General features: G+C 41.8%; 1 protein-coding gene across 2 annotated transcripts in view; it reads right to left on the bottom strand.

Moving 5' to 3' along the window:
• Window positions 1-22,679: 22,679 nt before the first annotated feature.
• CD9 (CD9 molecule) overlaps window positions 22,680-26,768 on the bottom strand; it is a 202,411-nt gene continuing 198,322 nt past the window's right edge. For both annotated transcript variants that reach the window (XM_078673990.1, XM_078673991.1), the window contains exon 8: window positions 22,680-23,061. In XM_078673990.1, coding sequence (XP_078530116.1) covers window positions 22,996-23,061 — 66 coding nt within the window. In that variant the 3' untranslated portion in view covers window positions 22,680-22,995. The remainder of the gene's footprint in view (window positions 23,062-26,768) is intronic.

Here is a 26,768-nt window from a genome sequence, read left to right as displayed (position 1 = left end):
TCAGCCACAGCCTCAGGAGATTGCAGCATTCAGAATTAAAAAGTTAGTGAGTCATCGTAGAAGTTGGTTCTGACCTCATAAGGGATGTAAATTGAACTTTGAACTGTTTATAAAAACCTTGCTTAAAAGAAGATAACCTAGCCATGACTGGAAGAAGAATAAAAATAGGAACTTTTCCTAGAAGAAGAAAGAGGGCTAGGGAAGTCTTCCATGTGGTATAAATATTGTGCCAGCGACTGTTAAAGAATTTTCCAAGTTCTCAAGAAGCTACTCAAAGACTTTGTTGTACAGATATGAGGCAGTAGGAAGAGACATTGTGGATCCTCTTACAGTTACAATCCGAACCAAGTTGTAAATGGAGTTAGGAAATTCGAACTGTAGTCAAAAATGCATAATAGGTACACTTATTGTAGGAGTAATAATAGTAATAGCTTTAGTCATTATTGCATCCATCATGAGTGCACACCAAAGTGAGGTTGGGGGAGTGGGGGTACATGGGACATCCACATTTACCACCACCAAAGAGGGTACACTAGAATCAGATAGAGGTTTAATAGCGAAAACTAGCTTCTTGCTACATCTCGATTTGTCTGAAGGTGATTATACGCTGAATGCTGATGCAAAATTGTTGTAGGAGTACATAGACGCTATGGATGTGAAAGACTTGTGTGCATGCAATTGCCTGTGTCGGTTGAGGAGGGCATAAAATATCATCACTGGACATATGGTATTAGCAGCAGTCTGCTTCGTAGCATATTTTATGGAAATGGTCACTACGAGTGCTCTTTCTCAAAGTATGATATGGTGCTTTCTGAGGTTCCAGTTTACAAGCATCTGAACAAATATGGCTATTATAAGCAAGAATAGCGAATGGGATAGTATTTTATACCCATAGTTTCATTAGATACAGTTTATGCGCATAGACACAACCTACCTTGTACACTAACCGACATAGAGAAAAAGTTTGTAGACGAAGTCGAGGATAGACATAGGGGACTAACAGTTATGGCCCAAGGAAGAATAAGCTCACAAGGATAAGGGCAGTTATGGTCCTATAGCTCCAGACTGGGAAAAACAAGGAAAGCTTTGCATTTAACAAGTATGTACTTTGTGTGTGGGAGGAATGCTTATGTTTGGCTTCCGAACAACTGGTACGGTACCTGTTATGAGGCTGACATACCTTGTGGAGGATTAGCCACTCTATCATTCGCTGCTTTAGTCAAGAAATGTTCTTTATGTTTAGACTTTGGGAAGTTGGCATATAGGGATGGGGAGTCAATCAGTAATGCAGAAAAAAACCCTGTTTCACAAGTCTCAAAGAGTGGCTTTATTAGCCAACCGGAGAATATGTTGAGGACGGTTGAGGGACTGACAATTGGGTAGCACCATCCAGTTGAACGAGTTCTCTGATTTAGACCAAACTGCTTTTCACAGCAAAAGGGACTGTGATTTGATTAACTCAACTAGCTAGCTAAGAGTCATTTCCCTATGGGCTATACAACTAGAGCAACTAGATGGAACTGCAAGGGCATTTTTTTATAAAGCAGTTCTCAGGTAGTTGAAGATCCCCACAGTCGACTCGCCTCCATACTGTGGCCCAGGAACACATTTAGATTTATAAAACAAACACATTTTATTAACTGGTATTTGACTATGTTTATTAGAAAGCCTAAAAATGGTTTCAACAGACCTTTTAAGTTGCGATTTCCTAATGGCTCTCTGATGGACTGGAGAACACTCTGAATCAAACACTATCAAACTATATACCAAGATACGAAAGGTGCAAGCTTTAATTTTCATGTCATAAACTGAGAAGGGACACCACTTGAGAGACCGAAAGCCACAAGTCATAATAGTCTTGTTCAGGTTAGTTTTTAGATTCAGATCATCCATAGAGTAGACAAAAGCATGCAGACATTTTTGTAAACCATTGCAGTCCTAGACATTAAAACTGCATCATTAGCATAGAGTAAAATAGGGTTGAAGGTATGTTTAGACCATTTTGAATTGGGTGCAATTCTAAATCACTTATATACAAGTTAAAAAGTAGAGGAGCCAACATGCTCGTATCGACACCTCTACCTACCTTGAAGGGAATAGTATATTCTCCATTCAGCCCACCCTTTCTCTTGCCGAAGTATTCTGATACAATTGCTTAGAAAAATTATCAATCGCTCATCAACAGCTTGTCTTGACATTGTAGTGTCCAACCAGCCCCGGTACTTGCCAATAACCATGTCACACGTCTTAATTTTGCTATATGTAAGTCAGAACTCAACATTCTAAGCCTATCTTCAACTCATTCTGCCAGTGTTTATGTCACAGGTTTACAGAGTACTTCGGAACCAAAAGATTTCCAACATTCTTTTATTTACGAGACACTACATCTCCCACTTTATTAAATAAAAAGTTATAACTTCTTTAAAATAAATAACTAAATAGATGAATAAATACACAAATGAATACATGAATAAATATTAAGATCCTAGAAATACAGAAAATTATAACTCTAATTATTTGTTGCGGCGCCTGAATCACATGCCCTGCTCGAGTCACTGGAAACCGGGAAGTGGCAGGTGAACTGTTAAGTGATCTGCACAGGTATTAGCAGACAGTCATCAACAGTCTGTCTGGACCCAGTCTTCACTCCGACATCGATGTTTGGGGAGTGATGAGTCACATGTCAAAAGTGAGAGGATTCTCTAGTAAGAGACTCCGCAGGACAGTTTCCATGTGTACTTTGGTAGTAGTGATGACAAATGGTTCAACCTCAAAAGGAGCATCAGACTTTCTTTTTCTAAGTTATCTGACAAGCACCCTTTCTCCTCTTGTGAAGATATCTTTTACATGACGTTGACTCTCAACATATATTTTTCATCTTCTGTTTGTGACCAAAGTTCATAGTATGAATGTCTTCCTAATTCTAATATCTGAGGTTAGTCCATTAAGGCAACTTGGTCTTCCAAACAGGAGTTGCAGGGTTTTCCCCTCTAGTTGAGTGAGGGGTCAAACGATTAGCTCAAAGTGTAGTGATCAAAACTCCTTTGGAGGTCGAGCTTCTACAATACAGCACACTGAACAGCTTTCCTTAGGGTACTCATGAACTGTTCTACCAGACCATTGGCCTGGACCCAAAAAAAAGTGCTTGATGCTTTATATTGAGGCGATTTAAAAAATCTTTGAATTCTCTATATTAAAGGTGGGCAGTTGTCAGACTTCAAGATTACTGGTACACCCCACGACGCAAAGATACCATTAACTTTTAGATAACTTTTTCATGCGTAGTGGATGAAAGGTCTTCTACCAATGGAAAAATGGGAGTATTCATCAACAGTGACTAGAAGATGATGTCCATTCTCAAAAGGACCAAAGAAATCAATAGCAATATTCTCCCACACAGGATGTGGCAATTCAGACATATTCAGAGAGTGCTGAATGACTTGAGATGGAAGACAGTTGTTAATTCTTTTTCAAGGCCCAAGTCGAGATATGGAAATCAAACTCTGTCACAGAGAACTCTCTTAGTGGCAACTATTTCTCGATGTCCCTCATGGGTGATGTCAATCACTTGTTGTAGATTCTCTGGAATCAAAATTTCTTTTTTTGATTTCAGATATTTTATTAGTATTTTACAGTACAGGTACATACATTTTTGTTATTAACAGTTCCAGGTGGACGTTACATGTTTTTGCGAGTATTACCTGGAGAACTTAGTTGGTGTTACAAACATTGCGTGGAGCTTTCTTGAGCCTGTCCATCTGGAGTCCTCTGTGTTGTCCTTCCCTTCAAGGGTGAATTAGGGATAGAGTAGTATAGTCAGAGAATAGAAGAAGAGAGAGCGAGATAAGGTACAAGAAGTGATGCTTCGCTCTGAGCCTAGTCTGGGGTGGTGCCAGCATGTGGGGTAGCTGCTACGCATATGAAGGCCCAGGTGAGTTCAGGGTCTGTACCTCACAGAATGAGGCCTTCTTTGGTAGCTGAAAGTTCATCTCTTACATTTTGGAACTTGAAGAACTCACTGTCATTAGTGAGAGGTCTAGAGTGCTGCTCCCACGAATGATGAGTAATAATGCCTTAACTTTAACATCTCACAATCTTGGCTTGTGGCAGTGACAATTTGTTCTAAAGACAGGGCATCTGGTGTGCTCGATTTCACAATAAAATTGACATACAACTGTGTGGTCTTAGATGAGATACCAGGACACAGCAATGGCACTCCTGAAAAATAATCAGCAAGATTCTGATCTTTCCCTTGGCAATGGAGAATTGTATAGTTGTATTCTTGTAACCTCAAACCCAAACGTTCAATCAGAGGATGCATTTTGGTTTTGGGATTGCCAAATATTGTCAACAGTGCTTTATGATCAGTTACTAATGTGAAAGGCTTTGCATACAAAAATATATGAAAATGTTGCAGGGATTCTGCTCAGGAACAGAATTTGCCTGGGACCATAGAACATAAGTAGATAGGGACTAAGTCACCATACCACCTCAGTATAATGAGCCCGAGTCCAACTAGCTATGGTGTCTCATTTGCCCTCCTAACCATATCCAGAGAGACACGTGAATTGACACCCCAGAACACAACAGTCCCGACCCTTTCAGGGATCCCATTCCGCTCACACACTTGTACTCGCCCACAATAAGATACAAGAGACACAGAGAAAGCTTAAAATGTTTTTTAAACTATTGTGCTCTCGAATGCAGTATATGTCTTACAACCCGAGAACAACTACCTAACAGAAATACCATCAGCATAGTCAGTAAACCATAAACTATGAAAATCCCTAGCATACTATAAGACGGAATAGCCTAACTCCCCTCCCTTTCTACAGAAGCGAAATTATTATACAGTAAAGATCTCTGGGATTAGTAGTAGTAGTAAAACATATGTTTATTTAGACCTCAGTCTTTTTAAATAATTTTGAATTACAATATTATGGTAAAATAACACACACCATTTAATATAATATACAAGTATAAAATACAATAACACAATTCATCCTACAACAAAATATATACATTCTTAAGCATCATTGGATTAAATGAAGAACTCCACCCAAGTAGAATAATTTATCTCAGATTGACTGTAAAAACAGGTGAACCCTATGGCACGTCACATCTAGGAATCTCATTACAACCAATGGTTGAATTGCTTGCCCCTTATCCCTAGTATCATATTTTATAAACACAGGTTTTAAAAAAAGATTTCCATTGGGATAAAAAGCACCAACAATCCACAAGGTTGTGAACCGAATTCCCTTTTATGTTAAGGCCACATTGGCAAATGTTCCCTTTGTTTAACAAAATAGCATGGCTTCCATCTTGATATTCAGCAATCTCTCCAGGTAAGGGAAGGTTTCACCATCCGTCCATGAACTTAACAGATGATAAACAGATTGCTTTTCTCTCAGGTAAGTAAGGTCCTCCTCCCTTGAGACCTGCCTTGTTATTCTTTTCAATTCCAGCTTAATCACTACTATCAGACTGATATAATCTACTATATCTATTTTTAGTTCCCAACAGCATGTTTGAATTCTCCCTCTAACTCCACAGGCCCAATTTAGCTCACTGTACATTATCTCCCTTTTACACACCTGGGAGATTTTAGAGGTTTCCTCACTCTCTATTAGTGTCCAAATGTTATTATTTCTGCATGGGCTAAGTATGTCTACCCTGAGAGGCCCGTTTCCTGTCTAACAGCCTGCACCATAGTGGAAGATGGAAGAGAAAGTAATCTTTTTAGGCACCGCCCTTCCAGGTCCCAGATCTTTTTACATACCCCCCCCCGACCCCACACCCAGCCGACTACCTCAGTACCATATTGAAATTGTGGTCTTATCATGGCCTGGTAGGCCATCAGCACTGAGTGCAGTGAGGGACCCCCCCATAACTGGTGCCAAATGTCCTTCATCACCCTATCGCGGAAAGTGCCTTTGCTTGTGTTGAGGCAAGGTGATCCTTCCATCCTAGATTATGGGAGAACTACACTCCTAGGTATTTGCATTTGTCCACTCTCTCTAATTAAACTGTATTACCCAACTCATGCTTTTCCTAGGTTTCCCTATTTGGAGCACTTTAGACTTTTCCATATTTATTTTCAATTTTTTCTTTTTACTGTATTCGCAAATATATAAAATTTCCTTTGGATGTCAATTACTGTCAAATCGAAAATCACTAAGTCATCTGCATGTAGAAGGCAGCTAATGTGCATGCCATTCATTTTTGGACTACAACAATTTACAACACTAGGGAGATTGCCCAGGAACAGGGCGAACAGTGTTGGTGCCAATACACACCCTTGGCTCAGGCTATTTCCTATGTTAATTCTTTTAGACAGGGATCCTTCACTATCCAATTCGACTTGTGCCCAATTTTCCCTGTGGAGTTCTTACAAGATCAAAAGCAAATCTTTTGGGATCTCATACTCCTTTAATGCTTCCCATAGCAAGGCTCGATCAAAAGTGAAGCTGAAATCAACAAAACACTCCGCCCTGCTCTATGAATTTTTTTAGCAATGGCCCATAGGCTTAAACAATGATCAATCGTGGAGTGGTTCTCTTTAAAACCACCCTGTTCATGAGGGAGAATAGATTTTGCTTCAGCCCACTCCTTTAACATCCCCAAAAGGATCTTAGAGAACACCTTGCCACTTACATCCAACAGATTTGCCTGAAATTTACTGGGAGGGCATATTCACCCTTTTTATAAATAGATTTAATTCCTGCTCCCTTCCAGCTATCTGGGCATCTTCCTGTATAGAGTATTTCCTGGAAAAGGGTATAAAACAGACTGGGCAGTGTTTGTTTTTATTACTAATTCAGGGAAATTATCAGGACTGGCTTGCCCTTGCGAGTTTTAGCATCTCAACTGTTCTCTTAATTTCCAACTCTGAGAACTTCTCCTTTGTCTCTTTCTTGATCAGAAATCTGATTGAGATTAGTAGCGGACCCAGTATTTTAGCATACAAAGATGGACTTTCTACATCTCAGGATAGCTGTGATCTTCTATCAGAAAGTCTCTCTCTCTGTGGGTGTTACATTACTGGGCATACCTCTATGACAAGGAGTACACGCTCAAACAGCTGCATTCCGGTGTTGTGTCTAGGTGCTAGTGCCTGACCAGAACAAAACAACATGGGACATTGCTGTATGACCTTGTCTGCTGTGTTCAGAGTAAATACCAGGAAAAAACAATGTGAAAAGCACTGTAAGTTCTGTGTGAAAAAAACAATTCAACACAAACGCAAATGTATTTATAAAGTAATGTGTGCAAAGCAAATGCGGCCTGTGTCACGCACAGTTAGTCTAACATAGGGAAAACTAAAATGGGCCATGCACAGAACACGACAGAAATATTCACAAGCCCAAACCGCTGCCAAACATTCTTTCTTAGGTTGCGAGTAAGCACGTTCAGTTTGCAAAAGGCTTTTGCTGGCATATGCTACTATATGTCTCCGGGCATTCGGCTGCCCGCTGTGCTGTGCCAGGATTGTGCCTAACCAGACAGGGAAAGCGTCAACTACAACCTCTGTATGAAGTTTGGGATCAAAGTAAGCCATTTCAGTGACACTTGATATCTTGTTTTTTTTTTTTTTAGAAGCTCTTCTCACATTCATTTGACCAATGAAAAGACACATTCTTTTCCGTCAGTTATCGTAATGATGGAATTACTGTAGCAAAGCCTCGTATGTATCTAGAACAGTAACTGGACATTCCAAAAAATTAATGCAACGTAGAAATGTCTTGTGGGGGACTGGCAGTCGACATAGCTTGCACCTTAGCTGGATCAGGTATCATACTCTCCATCAGAAAATACATGGCCAATGAATTTCAAGTTTTTCTTGTGAAATTCACATTTGTCAGCATTTTGAGTTAAACCTGCTTCGTTCAACAAACATACTTGTATAAGAACTCTGACATGCTCTTTGTGTATGGCTTGGAAAACGAATATGTCATTGCTATAGTTCAATGCATTTACTGCAGGCTATATGATAGATCGAAAGACGTCTTCAAAAAGTTCTGAAACAGAGGATACACCAAAACTCAAACACTTGTCGCAAAACAGACCAAAATGAGTAGAAAAGGTTGTAATGTACCTGAATTTTTCTTCAAGCTCCAATTGGTAATGATCGTTTTTTAAGTCAATATAGTCAGAGTTATATCAGCAACGTGCAAACCTGGATGTCTTTGTCACTCAACCGCCTTGTTGGTCTGACGCTTGTCAACGCATATGCGTACAGCTCCTTCCCGGTCTCTTTAAAGCATAACTTCAATGGGAGAAACCCATGGCTTTGTACCAGCCTCATGTTTAAGCAATAAGTTCCTTTTCAACAGCCTGTTGCAAGCGAAACACAATTCATCTGTGTCTTTGTGCAACAGCATGAACATCATTTATATTAATTGTTTTGTTTTAGGTATTTCTACCTGTGAAATAAGGAAGGAAATTGACAATTTCATGATGGGCATTTATATTGTAGTTCACTGATATCATTCCCATATCAGCATCAGTGTTGAAACTCAGCACACAGGCACTTGAGGTTGCTCCTTGAAGTACATGAATAGGTGCTTGCTATAACTAGTAGGAGGGGGGACCCCCTCTAAAGGAAGCTAAGGTCAGGGAGAAGAGGGGAACACAACTGAAAAATATATAACAAACTCCCTCACGACCTCTATTTCTTTAACGTATGATAGCAACATCAAATACGGGCTACACTTGTGGTTTATACGATTTGACACTTTGACAATATGATTTGTTTGTCATTGTTATATTATTCAAAAATACATATAATTTTTTCATTCTTTTTTTATAAATATAAAACCATAAAAATATTCATTTACATTTATGTGCAATATTTTTTATACATAGTTACGCACTTGAGGAACAAATATAATATATAGTTCCAGACCCCTAAAAAATATATCGTGAACCACCAATTTCTTTGCATCAATTCACAAACTCAATCACAACCAAACACATTCATACATCACCCAATCACAACCACTCTTCAAATCTGGATCATGGGGAGACTTGAACTAATTGGTCTCCACAGCCCTATCGTATGAACGGAGTACAACAGGGTTTATCTGTAGATCGACGCGCGTTTCAGTGGGTTGGAAACCGATGACAGACCACCTTCCTCAGGACCATGCCAAATAGACTGACAACCAGACAAGGGGTACAATGAGTGTATTCTTACACCTGGGAACTAAAAGAGGCCACTACTGTTGGTTTTCAACTGCTGTGCACCAATTACTTCTCCATTGTCAATCTTATATATTCTCAGTAAATACTCCATACATTTAGATTCTGTACTCATGAGTGAGTTTCCTGAACAATGTCTACTCCGTGGATGAGGTACTATGTTGTATTTGTATTTCGTTAGAGCAAAGGACATTGCCGTAGTCTTCACTTCATACCGTCCGTCTCGGGGAATCCTCTCGGGGAGTCCTCCAGCAAGGATAAGCCGGCCTCTGTGTCTTCCCTCTCGATTTTCCAGACACATCTCTGAGCCCCCTTCCCAAAATGTTTTAAAGTCGGGCCCCCCTCCAAAACTTTATGGAAAGACTCAGGAAAGCGAGAAGAGCAGGGCTGAGCACAGTGGGTCCAGTGTATTTCACAGGCCACACTAAATGTGAGACTCATACATGAGAAAATACATTAAATCATACATTAAAAAACATGAAATAGACAAAAGAAAATGTATTTGGTGTTTTGTGAACCCCTACCATTCCTGGGCCCCAATGTAACTGCACCTGCTGCACTAATTATAGCTGCAGACCTGAGTAGCAGGGTAACCAGTCTCCCTCTTTCACCCCTTCCCCTCCAAGCCTGGCTATCACCCCAATTTTAAAACAGGCTCTGTCCCTTTCAGAAAACATGAACTCCCATGTTTCCCACTTCTTTGCAGCAATGCTGCTCTCAGCCCTAATGCTATCCAGCATGCCTCTATTCTAATGTAAAACTATCATAATTGTGATGGAGGGGCCCTTCACACTCCTGTGCAAGAGCTAATGCTTTGTGAAGCAGGACATCTCCTCTGCCCTGGTTACCCGCCCCCATCCTCCTTTCTGCTATCTCTTTGAGGCCCTAACTAATGTGTCTCCTCTGCATCAATGTTCTCCTATTTGGGTGCCATTAGTTCAATGCTCAAAACACTGGCAAACCAAGGGTTCATTGAGCCCTAATATATGTAAGGAATGATGGTAAAACAGCCATAATAGGGGTTAAGTTGGTATGCACACCCCTGGGACCCGTTGACACTGCACCTGCAACAGAATTATACCTACTACTCTGCCCACACTACTGGGCCTTTACTACAAGGCCGAGGCCTAAAGGAGGCGATTTGCTCTTTTCTGTAAAAAAGAACAGAAAAAAACAGGAACGGTCCTAAATGTTGCCCCTATGTTGCATGGGACCTGTTCAGCAAGGAGGGCTTGGGCCCCAATACCAACCAGGAAAATGGCACCCCTTTTTTGCTAGTAACATATCTGTAATTGGGGTTTAGTGGTTCCTCACACCATTGTGCCAATGCACCTCCTGCATTAATGGTAGTGATTGCACTAAAAATAAAAAAATACATGAATCTGCATTTCTTGAAACCTTCATAGCATCTCATTCAGAAGTTGGGTAGATGTCTCTGTCCATTTGTGAACACAAAAATTAGACCCTACATGACGTCCTCTTTTCAGGGTCATCTCTTTGAATCGATCCTTGGATTTTGCTCGGTTCCCTTTTTCCTGAGGCCCAAGAGGTCAGGACGACCAGGGATCGGAATATGACCCCATTGGTCTCCTTCCTACAACCCCCAATACTTCACCTGAGAGAACATGTGCATGAAAACAGAGGTTGAAATTAGCTACGTGTATAGGGACCATGGTGTTCTTAATTTTACAAAACCGTTCCCATCTATTGTGTTAAAAACAACAATCACTGCATTGTTAATGGGGACCTTGAGTATTTGGAGGGTGTCAAATGTGGGAGGTCAGGGGAGAGGGCTCTAAAGTTCTTTAATTTAGGGAGTCACTTGAAGTTTCCTGAAGACAAACTTATAAAACATTTTGAAAGATAATATAAGGATGCAGAGTTTTAAAAAGTGTCCTTTAAAGGACTTATAAAATGTCCACACTAGGTTAGCCATTATGAATATGTATACTTGGAAAGTACTTGTTTCCATCATTTACACCAAAATATTGTACGGCAGCCCCTCTTATACTGTTACAATTGTAAAATAATGACTATTTTCAGTGCTTTCCGTTACTTGTTGGCACCTCAGATAACTATAAATACATGTGCAGGATTCTGCACTGTGCCAAGTTGAATTCAGTTCGGTCACTCTGGTCTCACAAAAAGACATCTGCAGTGACTGCATTAACCAATTAGTGTTTCATAACTGAAAAAGTACATTTCCCACCAATTAATTTCATTTGCATGAATTTTTTTATTTAAGATGTCTTTTAAGAGCTTGTGCAGTATTTTACATGCAGTTGCCATGATTGTGAAAAAGTAAAAAAATACTTATAGACTATTTAGTTGTGTTTTGCCATGTTTTTTACATCGCAACCACACGAATCGGGAATACAGTTGCTGGCATGACCAGTGAGTTAATGGCGATACAAATATTAATAAATCAACATGTGAACAGATGGCAGGCATTTTTCCCTGTGAAAGTTGGCGCTGCTATCCTCACCTTCTTCATGTAACTACAGACAGCCTAGAAACAAGGGAAAGAAAGTCACGCTTCCAGGACATCATTATTTACAAGTATGTGAAGCATTTGCACCCCCCTGTGAATGCCTCCACGGACGCCCGGGGGGGGGGGGGGGCACGCCCCACAGTTTGAAGACCTCTGTTCTATGGAGACATCACTTTCTATCCCTCTTCCTTGTACGTTGGCTTACTCTTCATGCTCAAGACGGAGTCATTTTAGGCACCTCTGGCCTCCATGTCAGTTGCTTGATCAGCACGCTTTTCTGCTGGAGCAGCCTTGGGACTTGTTCTAAGATCAGAGTTTCCTTCTGCATTTGTCATCGAATGAAATCTGACAAACATTGATTACTCTGAGGAGGGTAGCTTTCTCATCGTTAAACTCATTGAGTCTCCATTGCATCAACAGAACATCCTGTCCTTCAACAAACTCATTGATAGTTTCACCTGGTCTCTGGCATTCTTGACTGAATATTGTTAGACCAGGGATCCCTGGTTGGCTGAGGTAGGTACCTTAGGAGAAATAGGGACCCGTGATTCAACGTCTGAGATAGCCCGATCTCCCCATAGGTGGCTTGGCACAAGCAGCCAGGCTTATGTTCAAGGCAAATGTGTAAAGTATTTGCAATCATGCTCACAGCAACCCAATGATGACACCACAAATAGACTCCACACAAGTTTTATAAAAATGTGTATAAACTTTATATAGAAAGATATACGATAAGCCCACATGATTTAAATCCAACATTTGCGTATTGGTAATATTTCTCCTGGCCGGTTGTTAGGCCTGCCACGCCTTGTAAGTTCTGACGATTTTAATGAGCACTTCTAAACATCCTACTGTAATCCTAACACCTTGTTATGCAGATCGTAATGCTAGAATCAGGCACTTTTGCAATGTGAAAATAATGCAACCACCAGGTACGTCATTATACAGATGTAAGGCAATGCGTAATACACTAATCAGGTAGTTTGTTATGCAGAAACAGTGCAATGCGTCATACGACAATCAGATAGTATGTTATGCAGGAAAGATGCAATGCGTAATACACTAATCAGTTACTTCGTTATGCAGAAATGATGCAACGTGTAATACAACAATCAGGTACTCTGTTATGCAGAAATGGAGTAATCTGTACTACACTCCGGCAATGATCAAGGTGCCTCCGGCAGTCTCTCCACCACTCGTGCTTACTCGTAGGTATCCTCCGACAACAGTTGCCCCCAACACGGGTAATGTATAACAAAATGCAGCTACGTGCTACGGCCCCAGTACTGCCACTCCCTTGGCAATACGGGCTGCGATACGAGCAGAAGCAAAGGCTCGTGCTGCTGAAGTGAGCGAGAAGCCGAGAGTGTCTGCCTCCGAGCCTGCACCCCAGGAGTCGGCACACGTTACCTTGGGGGCATGAACCCACTCTCCTTTCCTCATCCAGTGGTTTGGGCCTCTGATGCAATCTTTGGGACTTGGCAACAGCAGGCTAGCTCCTCCAGGGCTGCTGTCCGGGTCGCTACGAAGATCTCAGGTTGCCACAGGGCACACACACACAGCGTCGCTGAGACTTCCTTAAACTTTGGGGTGCACGATCACCAGGCACTCCACATGAAGATCACGCACACAGTGTCACGGAGACTCACTTTAACTCTGAGTGCATGATAACAAGGCAAATCCTTATGAGGGTCTCCCGGTGCACAACGCAGGCGCACACAGAGTCTATGAGACTTACTTTGATTCCGGTGCACACGATAACTGGACAATCCTCATAAAGGGGTTCAGGCTGCACAAAGCACACGGAGTCGATGATCCTTGCTTGGACTCCAGGTGCCCACGATCACAGGGCACACCATACGAGGGTCTCAGGCTGCAACAAGCAAGCACACACAGCGCCGCTGAGACTCTCCTGGAAACATTTATGTTCCTGTGTTTCTGCAACAGGGAGCCAGCTCACCTCGGGCCCTTGGTGATAAGTTACTTCAGGACACAGTACGCCGCAAAGTCCTTTTAAGCAGAGGGACACAGCAGACAGCAAAGTCCCTTTAGCCTTTCCTTGGTTAAAACAGAAAACTGCAGGCTAGCCCCGGAACACAAAGCAAGAGTCAGTCCTATCCTTCAGTCTATTCAGTTGCTTCTTCCTTGGCAAAAGTCCTCTTGACCACAAAGCAGCTCCAGTCATGTTCACACTTGATCAAGCCATTCTCCAAAGTACAGCGGCTTCAGCTCTCATAGTTACACCCCTCAATGGCTTTGAAGTCTTTGTGATTCAGGGGCCACTGACCCCTGTTCAAACAAGTTCTGGGTGCCTCCCTGCCAGGGACACCTTGACCCTTTGATTAGTGGTGTCTGGATTCTCAATCACTCAGGAGAGGGGACAATTGTTTTATAGCAGCAACCCAGGCCTCTTCACCTCTAGGGGCTTCTCCTCCCCCCTACTCTCTAGATGGAGGTCAGCCTGTTGCTGTGTCACTACTCCCCTGGGTCAAGACATTCCCCAGATCCAATCGCCTTCAAATCCAGACAGTCAATCCACAGCCAGGCAGAGTCACACAGAAATGTTAGAGCATAAAAACCCAGCCACTTCTAAAAGAGGGGCTACTAAACATACAATGAAAAACCACCTTCATAAAAAGATGTGTTATTACATTGTGAGTTCAGGCATACAAAACTTCACTTTTCCATCTTAAAACTTTGGGAAGATAGGCTGGAAAACATATTACATAGCCTTCCCATTCTATTGTATGGGAAAGATGGCCTTTCAACAGTAAAAAACGAAATGGAGATTATTTCACTGTCAGGGCATGGTACACACCTTAGTACATGTCCTACCTTTCACATGCACTGCACCCTGCCCAGGGGGTACCCTGGACCTACCATAGGGGTGTCTGATGTGCACAGAAAGGGAAGGGTAAGGTCTGGCAAGTGAGTGCATTTGGCAGAACAACATTGCAGTTTAAGAAACTGCGTGCAGGCCGGAGTTCCCTTTTTAAGGATACTTTTGTGGGTTGCACAAATAGTGCTGCAGGCCCACTAGTAGCATTTGCATTTGGAGAACAAATTACCATTACACTTTATACAGGGAGCACTTGCAATTTGACACTGTTTAGCAGTGGCAAAGTGTCCAAAGCCTCTAAGTTGGCAAAACAAAATCTATCACTGCACCAAAAATAGAGGAGGTAGAGGCAAAACGTATGGGGTAATCATGCCAAGAAATGACAGGTCTTACAAAAATGTAGCATTCATAATCCACATTTGGCACTGTATTACATTGGACATTCAAGGCTGGATTAATTTGATCATACGTTACTTCAACTTTTTGTGGGATTTTTTTATAGCTTTCACTCCTTCACCAGCCCAGTTATTCAGATACTTTAAAGATATTTTTATCATCTATTGCATTTTTTTTTTCTTGTCCTCATCTCACCTTGGCACGTGCAAATTAACACTCACAACCCTGATCCATCCTGGGCGCCCCGGGTTGAAGTTCTTGCTGTACCCAGAGCCGACCTGGCTACCCCTTTGTTCCGGGGCCAGGTGTAATCATTGGACAATTTCTGGATTTGTTACCAGCCTCATTTCCTTAGCCCATTCCAACAAAGGTTGCCAAACCATACTATTCCTATTATGTGGTGTACCCATTTCAAAACGTATAGTTCTAAGCACAGATTGAAGCCATATTTCATGTAGGGGAGGGGTAACATCCTTCCAAACTTTACATATTTCCCTGCGTGCAATAAGAACTAAAGTAAAAAATAAGGCCACCTGTGTCCCCATTAACCCAGTGATGAGATCACTGTCTAGGCCAAAAAAAAAACCCTCACAACATTAAGACTAAGTTTCATCTTAAAAACACTCTCCAATGTCCTCTCAATACTGGCCCAAAAGGGGCCGATCATAGGGCAGTCATAGAAAACATGGATGTCATCGGCCTCTAGCATGTCACATCTGGGGCATACAGGAGGTGGGCTGACAAATTTTGCAATTTTTTTGGGGTGTAATAAAGTCTGTTTATAACGTAGTAGTGATTCTTTTTAAGTGAAGCTATCATCTATTGCATCTATGAAATCTTCAAAAGTCTTCATCCATTCAGTCCATCTATTGCCAATATTGTGTTTTTTTTTTTTTGCAGTATCAAATACAGATGGCAGTTTCAAGAATGCAGCAGCCGTATATACACATTGGTGGACAGCAGCTGTCTCAGGCTCTTCTTGAAGAATTTTACTAGGCAGAGCTTCAAGAACCTGGTGATGTGCGGGCCTGAGGGTCAGCCTTAATGATCGAATTCTCCATCGGCGCTCTTTACTTGATGGTGGTATAGGGAGTTGTTCTGAGCCCCTATGCAGGACCTTTGGTGGGGAGGTATCTTCTACACGAAGGGATGACAGACGTTGCCAAGTGGATGATGAACAGTCGCCTGAAACTGAACTCAGACAAGACGGAAGTCCTCATCCTGGGATCTTCACCCTCCGCCTGGGACGACTCCTGGTGGCCCCCCGCCCTGGGCAGCGCACCCAAACCCACAGACCACGCACGCAACCTGGGCTTCATCCTGGACTCCTCCCCCTCCATGACCAGACAAGTCAACGCCGTCTCCTCGTCGTGCTTCAACATCCTGCGCATGCTACGTAAGATCTTCCGATGGATCCCCACCGAGACCAGGAAGACGGTCACCCAGGCCCTCGTCACCAGCCGTCTGGACTACGGCAACTCCCTCTACGCCGGAACCACCACCAAACTCCAGAAGAGACTCCAGCGGATCCAGAACACCTCAGCACGACTCATCCTGGACATCCCCCGCCGCAGCCACATCTCCGGACACCCGAGAGACCTGCACTGGCTAACGGTCAACAAGAGAATCACCTTCCGGCTCCTCACCCACGCACACAAAGCCCTACACAACCAAGGCCCAGGATACCTCAACAGCCGCCTCACCTTCTACGTTCCCAAACGCCAGCTTCGATCGACCAACCACGCCCTCGCCGCCGTCCCCCGCATCCGAAGAGCCACCACAGGAGGAAGGTCCTTCTCCCACCTGGCCGCCAAGACTTGGAACTCCCTTCTGACCCACCTCCGCCTGACCCAGGACCACCTGGCCTTCAGGAAGCAGCTCAATACCTGGCTGTTCGAGCAGTAGCGGACCCCCCTCCCCCCAGCGCCTTGAGACCCTCCGGGTGAGTAGTGCGCTATATAAATGCTCTGATTGATTGAGGTAACAGCTCCACAAGTACAACCCCGACCCTCCTTCTGAGGCCGCTCTGCAGCACGTTATGGAACGATATTCGTTAATAGTTTCGGTAAGTAGATAAACCTGCATAAAACTAGTCCATGAAAGCACATAACGTAATGATATTTGGTCAGCTTTGTGCTTAAATGTTTCTTCACAAACACCTGGTTAATGCTTCGTTGCACATGAATTTCAGTTTAATTTGTATTGAACTATTGTTGTGCTCTGCTTTTGTAACCAGTTTTTTCTCTGTATTGTGTAATGGCACAGAACCTTTTATTTGCAACAGTTTTATTTAGCCCCTGGTCACCAACATGTAAACTTTCAATGTTGGTTTCTTTTGTCTTCATCCTTCTTACACAGGCTGGCGATGGGCAGAGACACCACCAATGCCAGCATTAATTCTACACTTTGACTGAAGCATATGTGGCACGCATGAACAGTTCGCTGGACAATGGCAAACTCTGGAAGAGTCCTTTCAGTGTATGGGCTTCGTATCCCCCATCTCATCACCAGTTGTAGCATCCTACCAGCCCTGGTACTCACCAATAATCATGCCACATATGAAGAGTAGTTTTACAACGCATTGCCTTTGTCCTTATCAGGATCACTTATAAGATCCTGACCTAGCTCCCTTTGATCTGGCCGTGCATTGCATAATTATACAATCCACACTCACACGGGACCCATACAACTGTGACCGCGCTCAGTGGTGGGCGGGTATCAATTCCGCCAAATGAGGACGACTTCCAATATGGGTGAGTCCTCTGAGAAAGTCGGTGTTCTCATACTAAGCATGTTATCAGATCTTGAATCTTGATTTTGATTTCTTAGAGATTGTTGAAATTTGCATCCAGATTGATCCTCTCTATGGCATAATTTTTCTATTCCTTTGCTGTCTCACTCATGGTTTCCCACACAGCATCACAACAGAGTGTTACTACAGGTTCAGTGGCTAGTTAATTCATGTAAACCTCATTGAGTGACACCACACCACTATCATGAGCTTATTTCATTTTATTTATGATTTATTAATTATTAATTTTTTATTTATGGCCTTTATTTCTTATCTCAATAAAAGTGCATTTTTAGTGACACGTGCGCAGTGTTTTCACTCTTTTGTGACTTTTAGCTAGTTGGTCTTTCACAGGTATGCATGCTCGCAGCTCATTTTTTGCTTTATTGAACTAGTAGAGCATGATGGATTAAGAAAGGAGACTATGATTAGTCCTAACAAGCAGGGCTGGACTGGGGGCCAAAACCGGCCCTGGCAAAGTGCTCGACCGCCCCCACTGCCCCGGGGATTGGGGTGTGACCGAGCCGTTTGCTAGGGCCGGTTTCGGCCGATTTTGTTACAGGGGCCAATATTACAGCTATAGCTGCAAAAAACGGCCCTGTAACAAAAACGGCCCCCACCCTGGTGGCCCACCAGAAAAATGCCCAGTGCCCGCTACAGTCAGTCGGGCACTGCTCACATGGTAGGACTTGTATAACTCTTTTCAATTATTTTTTCCCCTCCCCTGCTCCCTTCCTTTACCCTCCCAATTGTTTCTCAACCGGCAACAAACATCACAGGCATAAATTCTTGTGTCCTAATGAGGATCCCTCGACTTTAGTGTCTTGACTAATTATTGTATTAATGTTCCTTGTGAGCAAAGATACTTTTGCAATTGTGATTTACAGATTGTACATCTGATTAACTGAAAAGTTAATGCATAATGCCTGAGGTCTGGAAATCCAGTGATTCCCTTGTTTCTGCCCACTTATTCTTTTGATTAGGTTTTGATTGAATAAATGACCGATTCTCTATTTGAAAAGCACAGGCGTAGGTTTCATTGTATTTCTATGTCTCATAGCTAATTACTTTTGGACGATTGTTTCAGTTATAGATATTTTCTCCAGCCCAGCGTTCCAAACGTACAAGTGGAATACCTCTTGCAACTTTCACTAAAGTGTAAGAGAGAGAGGACCCAAAATGTTATAATCCAATATCAACTACCCTTTTTGAAAATAGGGACAATTATGGATTCTGACCAAGAGATCGGTAGACAAATGTAACCATGAAATTAACTTAATTTATTAAAACTGGGCTCCAAAGATCAATAATGTATTTAAATAAGTCCAGGATGATTCCAATGGGGGAGGGGACTAGAGCCTCACCAGAGGGGCTTGATGCAAACGCTATGCAAACCTCATTAAGGTCAAAGCTTGGGGGCAGCATTGCAATATTATGTTCAGGTGCCTTGCTAGATGTATGCTTTTGAGATGCACATCTCTTCTCGACTGCCCTTTTATAATTAAGTGGCACCCTGTATACTGCCTCCTCGTCTCTCAAAGATCTATTCTTTAGTTCCTATTATCCTTTATCAAACCAGACTGAAAGTCTTTGTTGGCAAGATTCTAAACTGCTCTAATTTCCTTAGAATAACGAGAAATAGTATTAATTGTTGTCAGAATCTTGGAGGCGTGAATATGGATGGTTAGCGGGTCATAAAAATCAGACTGATTTAAACCTATCAGTTTTTTGTTAATATCAATGCATTGATTACACTTCATCAAATACAAGAACCATCATTCCTTCCATTAACTTATTTGGTTGCATGTACAAATTAAATTCCTGAGAAGACTGTAGGAAATTTACAGTCGGAGGGTTTTGGTTCCTCAAACCGTTTACAATTACATCTGAAGCCATAGAGCACACATTTTCGGTCACGAGAATGGTAATTAATCATTCTGGAGATGAATTTACTGGTAAAAGTAGGAAATAGTAAACCAGGATTAGTTACTGGACAAAGATCATGGGCCGACATTCAAGAACATTTCATCAGCAATTATTAGGAGCTGTTCTATACTCCTCGTGGATAAAACTCGGTTGCTCTCTCACCTCCCCAGCCCCCTGTAATTGGCCAGCCAACATATCTGCTTACATAGATAGATAATGAAATCGTCTACCCATATTATACAACCTGAATGCTCTTATTTAGTAGAGGATGAGACCAGCGAAGAATCTAGATTTTTCACTATGACCGAACTGTGTAGAGAACTAAATATTACAAAACTTTAACACTAGCACTTCAGACTCACCAGTAGGTGCCAACCATATGAGTGGATAATAAGCTAAGTTTGAATCTGACCAAAGAAGTGAAGACTATTGTCTGGCTGCATATTCCAGCTTTAGAAGAAAGAGCACTAGAATGAAAGGACATATGTAATAAAAAAGACTTAGCGTCAAAGTCACATATATCCTTAAAATTATTAATGAAAAAAATCAATCAATAGTTTGCAATTTTGTTTGAACCCTAGCCACTTTCCATGACATAAATTTGATCTGACGAATGCTTAATAGATCAAGACATTAGGAACTGAATTTGTTTCAGCCACATAAGACCAGGTTAGGGAGGAGGTACACCTCTTTGGGACCCAAGGGTTTTCCAGTTAAACCAGGGGTTGATTCATGCAGAAGCCTAAATCGGTCTCATATAGCACCTCCAGAGGTTTAAAGGTTTTAAATATGGGATGTGTAAAGTGAGTGGTGAGATCCCCACTACTGGTCCTCTGCTGAGTAGTGTGGTATACGTTTCAGGTATTCAGATCTATAAAAATGCCGCAATGATACTGGCAAACTCACACGTTTACCAAACCATGCGTCTTTGTATGTAGTAGGTGCTAAACTAGCTAATTTCAATGAATCGAACTACACAAATCACCAGCACGGTTCTTCGGCCCTTAACCTAACCAAGCTACTCTTCTAAATAGGTTTATAGCATTATGTAAAATGCTATTGATCCCGTCCCATTCTGCCAGCCAATGCACAACTTTAGTTTTTAATTCGTAACAATCTTTTGTTTGAATTTGATTAAGTAGGGGGATATTTTTTAAGACCATAATACATGGGGTTGCATCAAGGGGAAGCTGTAGTTATGAAAACTGGTTGTTAAACCACTATCTGCATTTTCTCTTGGGTAGGAGTTGTGACACAGGGAGGCACTACAACCTGCTCTCCCCACTCCTGCCTCCCTGTGCACAATATTTTCAACCCAAGTCACCATTCTCAATCTCAGGCAGGAGTTATTTTTTTGCCTGGGATAAAACTGACTCACATGGCCAGACTGGGTACACAAACCAGCCCCGGCAATTCAGCTGGGCCAGCCTCAGGGGGGGCAATGCTAGTGTGAAGCACTGCTGTCGCTTTTGTTACAGGGGGCTGATATTGCAGCACTGCAGACTGCGATCAGACAGTTCGCATTATTAACTCAGTCCATGAATACAGAGGGCGATGCTTTTTTTATTTATTTATTATTATTATTTTGCAGAGTTTTATATAGCTCGAACTAGAACCGAACCGAATCAGTTATCAGAGCGCTTTACATAGCACCAGTTACGTTACATGAGGACACTTTCATTTTTTAGGCACGGGGAGATTAAGTGATTTGCCCAGAATCACAGGGGGTTTTTGGCGTCGTTACCGAGACTCGAACCCAGTTCCCCAGGTCCGAGGTCGAGCGCCTTAGCCGTTAGGCCAACCCCTCTCCCCATTTAACCCTCATTTTGCCTTAAATGGAGTGGGTCTACCATGGCCTTAACCAGCTCCTCCACAGATTTTGACAATTTAAAACAGCATCTTACAGATATGGTTTCAGATCCAGCAAATAACTAAGACCCCCTCTGTGCCCACCCTTTAAGCAATTAGTTACAAGTGTCTTTTACAGTGTTAGCCAAAGTCACTTTTTTGCCTGGTAATTCTAGACGCTTACTTTTTTCCTTTGGCAGGGACAAGTCAGAGAGCACAGGAGGCTGAGTCAATTTTTAAAAAATTGTTGACACATGAATTAGGAGGACGAGTGAGTAGATATGCAATTTTAGCAGATGTAGATAAGGTGCCAGAGTCTACACAGGTAGAAGAGTAAGAATGAAGAATGGTGGCTGTTTCAGATACAGCCTGTTTTGTGGCACCTAGCCTTTCTTCAACTTAAATAATTTCATTGTTTATTACCCCCTCCCTCCCCCGCCACCCCCCGGTATTGGTTAAAAAAAAATAGCGATATAATTAGTCAGGATGTGGTTAGAACTTGAAGCCTGTGAGGTGTATTTTGTTTTGCCTATGATGTACTGTGCCTTTTGCATACCTTAAAAAAATTGAACACAGGAGTCAAAAGTGGCGTAGCCCAGCGCCCGATGGGCTCAGACAATCTCAGTCTTGGCATGATCTTCGCTGCAGGATTTGCGGGTAGATTAAATAGCACTAATGATCCAGTCTCCGGTGGTGAGTAAACAGTTATGGATCTCACTGTCCTATGGACAAAAGTCACTTCCAAATATGAAGAGCGTACTTTGTATGTGGAGTTGCTCAATGTGAAAGCAGAATGCAGTTGCTCACAGCGAGAATAAGCCAATGGCTGAAGTGGGTTGACCCACTGTCCCATGCTGTATGTTGTAGTGGGCAGAAGAAAAGTGTGAATGATACAACAAAACAGTGGATGAATAGGGGTGGCTGAAAGCCCCGTAAATATAGTATGCTATATGCATATATTTTTAGGAGATTCAAGAGAGTTCACAGTGCTGACTGATTTTTGAAAGGACATAATTAGCACTTTGGAGTTCCGTACAGTAGCTGAAATGATAACCGGTTTAGGAATTGCAGTCATTTACTGTCTATTACCCACAGGGTTACAGTGCATTATTGACTTTATTATATTTTAATATGCTCGGACAATCATCCCCTCGATGCGTGAATGAAAAAGAAAACAAAGGATGTAAACCTGTAATTTTTATTTAGTATCAAATAGTTTCCAACATAAGTTGCATTGTGATTAAAATAATTTTTTTTAGAAAGCGAACACATGTAAATCTACGTGGAGACAAATTTTATGTACAGTATCTGTCTTGACGCTTGAACATAACACGTATGCTACGTCAATTATTTTCTCCCTTACATAAAAGCAAACCAAATAAATTCATACAATGCAATTAAAAAGGTAACAAAAATATAGAACGTTTTAGAAACATTTTAAGACAACTGAAATTAGTGCCAACATTTGGCATTTCCTCGTCTGCCACAGTTATAAATCAATTAGACCATTTCTCGGTTGTTGCGGATTGCACAGCAAAGGACCATACTGAAGATCATTCCAAAAATCTGCAAAAGAAAGAACCATTTTAAAGAGGAACCTTTACAGTTATAGTATAATGTAGGCTTTCTCAAGAATACATTTAATAAATGGTTTTCTCAAAAACAGTATTAGCAATTGCACTATTTCACCAGGTTTCTAAAATGGGTAGGTAAAATAAGCCACCTGTGCCACTGACAAATACACCCAGCACAGGTTAGCCACCGCTTAGGAGGAGAATTGCTTTTCAGTCTATGCTAAGCATGTGTATCTAGAGCCACTCATGACAAACGATAAATGTAACTCTGTATGCATCTGTTTGTGGCATGTAGTGCTGCAGATTCACATGTACCTAACCTCCTCCCCAGTCACCTATGTAGGTTGCATTTCTCCACATTCTCTATTACATTATTTTTGCAGGGTCATCTCCACAGGATACATCATCCTAACTCAATCCTCACCCACCAAGTGGAAAACAATCTAACAATTGAGTCGAGGACCATGCTCATTGCAAACAAGAGGAGGAGTCACTACATCTCAGGACTCGAAGGACTTCGTAGAAAAACAACATGCACACTTCCGAGCCTACCACTAGATGGCAGACGTATGCTAAGCATGTGTATTTACAGCCACACATGCCATCTTACATACAGATATACATATGTGTGCATGTGTCTGTACATAACTCCCCTTCCCTTCACCCCCCCCCGCCCACACACACACACACACACACCAATATCCAATTGAAGCTCAGGGAGCCAACATTTTTTACACGATGGAGACTTAATGTAGTTAGTATAAATCAATGCCACACACACCCAAAGAAAATCTCAAAAGTCTTAGAAGAGGGAAAATGGGCAGAAGGTGGAATCCTGAAGCCTTGACCAGATTATTAATTCATACTGTTACAATAAGGCTTTCATGTTCCAAATATCTATTATCTAACAAATGTTTCTTGGCCCTCTTTATCTAGCAATTGTTTGATGGCATTAGTCAAAATTCTATTCCTCTTTCAGTCTCCTCATCACAATAAATGTAACAAAAGCTATTCCAATACAGAAACCCTGCTTCTTAAGGTTGCTTAAGTAAAAGATGCCAGTGGACCACTAAACCAGTATTGTGACCAAAATTATATCAGGTTCACTTTATCCACCAATACCGTCAGACCTTTCCTGACTTCTACTAAAAATAGAAAGCTTACAGGATTAAATGTCAAGAATAGGGCCAAATACAAATTGATGACAAATGCAAACAAGAAGTTTGTGACTTACTTGGTTTGTATCCAAAGTCACGTATTTGCTCAGATAGAGTCAGTCAATTTGTGGTTAGACAAACTAGATGTTGTACACCTGTCAAAAGGTTTAATATTTTAGAGGCGGCAATTTTTCCCAGCCTGTCCTACAATGAAGGGTCTCAGGAGGGGGATAAGAATAGTCTTTCATTTCTCATTGCCTTTCTAGTTGATGGCTTGTTTTATTAAATAGGGGAGAACCAGTAATGAAGGAAGTGATAATCTAAAGGGAGTGTTACATATTTTTAGATACCAAATGTTTCCACAAAACGCCCATTGGTTTAACTGTGTAACAAAAATGTCTTTCAAGCAAGCATGATCTGCTACTACTGAAGAGTGTCGAGTTTACCTTGGCTCTGGCTTCGCCTCAATTTTTAAAAGGTTTGAAATCAGCACTACTGGCTCAAAACTGACTAACTATGAGCTGGACAACAAAGTTGTACATTACTGGGAGGTAGATGGACGCTGGAAAATGTAAATTCTTATGGGCCTTAAAGGGGATTTTAAGAAGGGTTTCCCCCAGCTGACTAAGCAGGGTGGAACGAATTAGGGGCAGACAGTTTTAAAATATGGCCATGATAATGGAGTTACTTACCTACAGCTTTGAAGATTGTGGCTGTTCTAGGTTCAGATACTTCACATTATTTCTCCATCTGATGGTTTGGCCAGGAAATTTCTTGTGTATATAAGCTTAAAAAAACCTTTTTCTTTTGGGCATTAACCATAGAAGTAGTCTTTATGCCTCACTATAATGTCCAAACACAACAGTTGATGGACAGAATGCAGAACAATGTCATACATTCACCCAGTACAGAGATCTGGGCCTAAATCCATTGTTTTTTTGCACTCCACACCACCCCAGTTCAGACATGGCCATATGCAGATCAGCCTTGACCCTGTGCCTCATGGGAACAGTCCAGCCCGAACTACCAAGCCATGTCTTCCCTGGACCGTAATAAAGCATCCTAGGACTGGTTTCTGGCCATCAGTCATCATTAGCCAGGATAGCTTAACTCCAGTGGTGTGGAGAGCACGGGGCCGATCTGTGGGGCTTTAGGTCAGTCACATCGCTTCAGGTTATAGAGGACAACTTTTTAAAAACACTTCTTTCCCTCCCAAGATCCACTGCAAGCTACATAGTTCATCAGGAATGCGGCGTGGGTTATTTGGAGGATAAAATTGCCATGGCCCCCCTACTAAAATGGTTAGCAGTTTGGCTAAACCCAGAACTTGAAGTGAACCACGAAATCTTAAAAGATTGTTTGTTGCTAGATCACTGGGAAAAGATCCCCTGGCTGAAATACGTGCAACAATCGTGCGAAAAGCTGGGTCGGCCCGAACTGTTTGATAAACCCTCCAGCTTGGTGAAAGGAGATCTGAAATGGGCCAAAAATACTTTTTTGCTGAATAGGGAAATGGATAGAGAGGACAGAGAGCTGCTAAAGCCCTCTGTCAGGACCCATCAGCTGATCGTTTCTTCTGGCCCCGAACCGGAACTGTACCTCAAAGTTGTCAATGATGCCAATCATAGGTATTTGTTGACAAGGTTCCGATTGAACAAAATTCATCTCCTAATTTCTGGCCGCCCTGTCTGGACCAGGAGTAGGGACTTGGATCTATGCAAATGCGATGGTTGTTCAATTACGGACACTGTTCACTTTTTGTTCTTTTGTGATTATTTTAAGGGCATCAGATCAAAATTCATTTTACCACTGTTAAAAGGAAAAGGTTTTAGGCAAGTGAAGCCAGCTTTGCTGTACCTTCAACTTTTGACAGAAATATGGGAAATCTATAATGTGGCAAAATTTCTAACCATAGCAGTAAGACTTGGCAAAAAGATCGCTTGGTCCTAGTTCATTCTTCATAAATGTCAACTATTGCATGAATTTTTTAATTAGGTGAGAAATGTCTATGTTGTTGTTTTTAAACTCTTGCCACCGTGTATTGCATATTGCATAGGGTACTCCCTGTTTTTGTATTGTATTTTAACACAAATTATGCAGCCTGGTGACTTGTACACTTTTATGGTTTTTGTGATTTAAAACCGAATAAAGTATCTTTTGATTTGATTTGAACTGGGGTGGTGTGGTGAGCAAAATAACGATGGATTAAACCCAGATCTGTGACTGGGGGTGAATGTTTTGCCATTGTGCAACATTCCGTCCATCAATTGTTGTTTTTGCTTTTGTCACTATAATGTCCAGCATAAGTTCACAGGGCCCAGTACATAACTACAATCTCTAGATTTATCTAAGCCCTATTATTGGCACGTGTCTCCATTTTTTGTTCATCCTGTATATGAGGTTGGCATCAACCTTTTTCCTTCACCGTGGAAGGGAGTAAGAAAATGAAACCATCTGTTTGTAACTTGTAGAGCTGTAGATTCATGTGCTCTGCATACGCCAGGCGTCTAGTATTGGGTGCAGATTCGGTCTCAACACATCA

This window comes from Lissotriton helveticus, chromosome 1_1, assembly GCF_964261635.1.
Source record: "Lissotriton helveticus chromosome 1_1, aLisHel1.1, whole genome shotgun sequence".
Lineage (NCBI taxonomy): Eukaryota > Metazoa > Chordata > Amphibia > Caudata > Salamandridae > Lissotriton > Lissotriton helveticus.
Note: the sequence above shows the minus strand (reverse complement) of the source record. Positions and strands in the feature narration are given on the sequence as shown.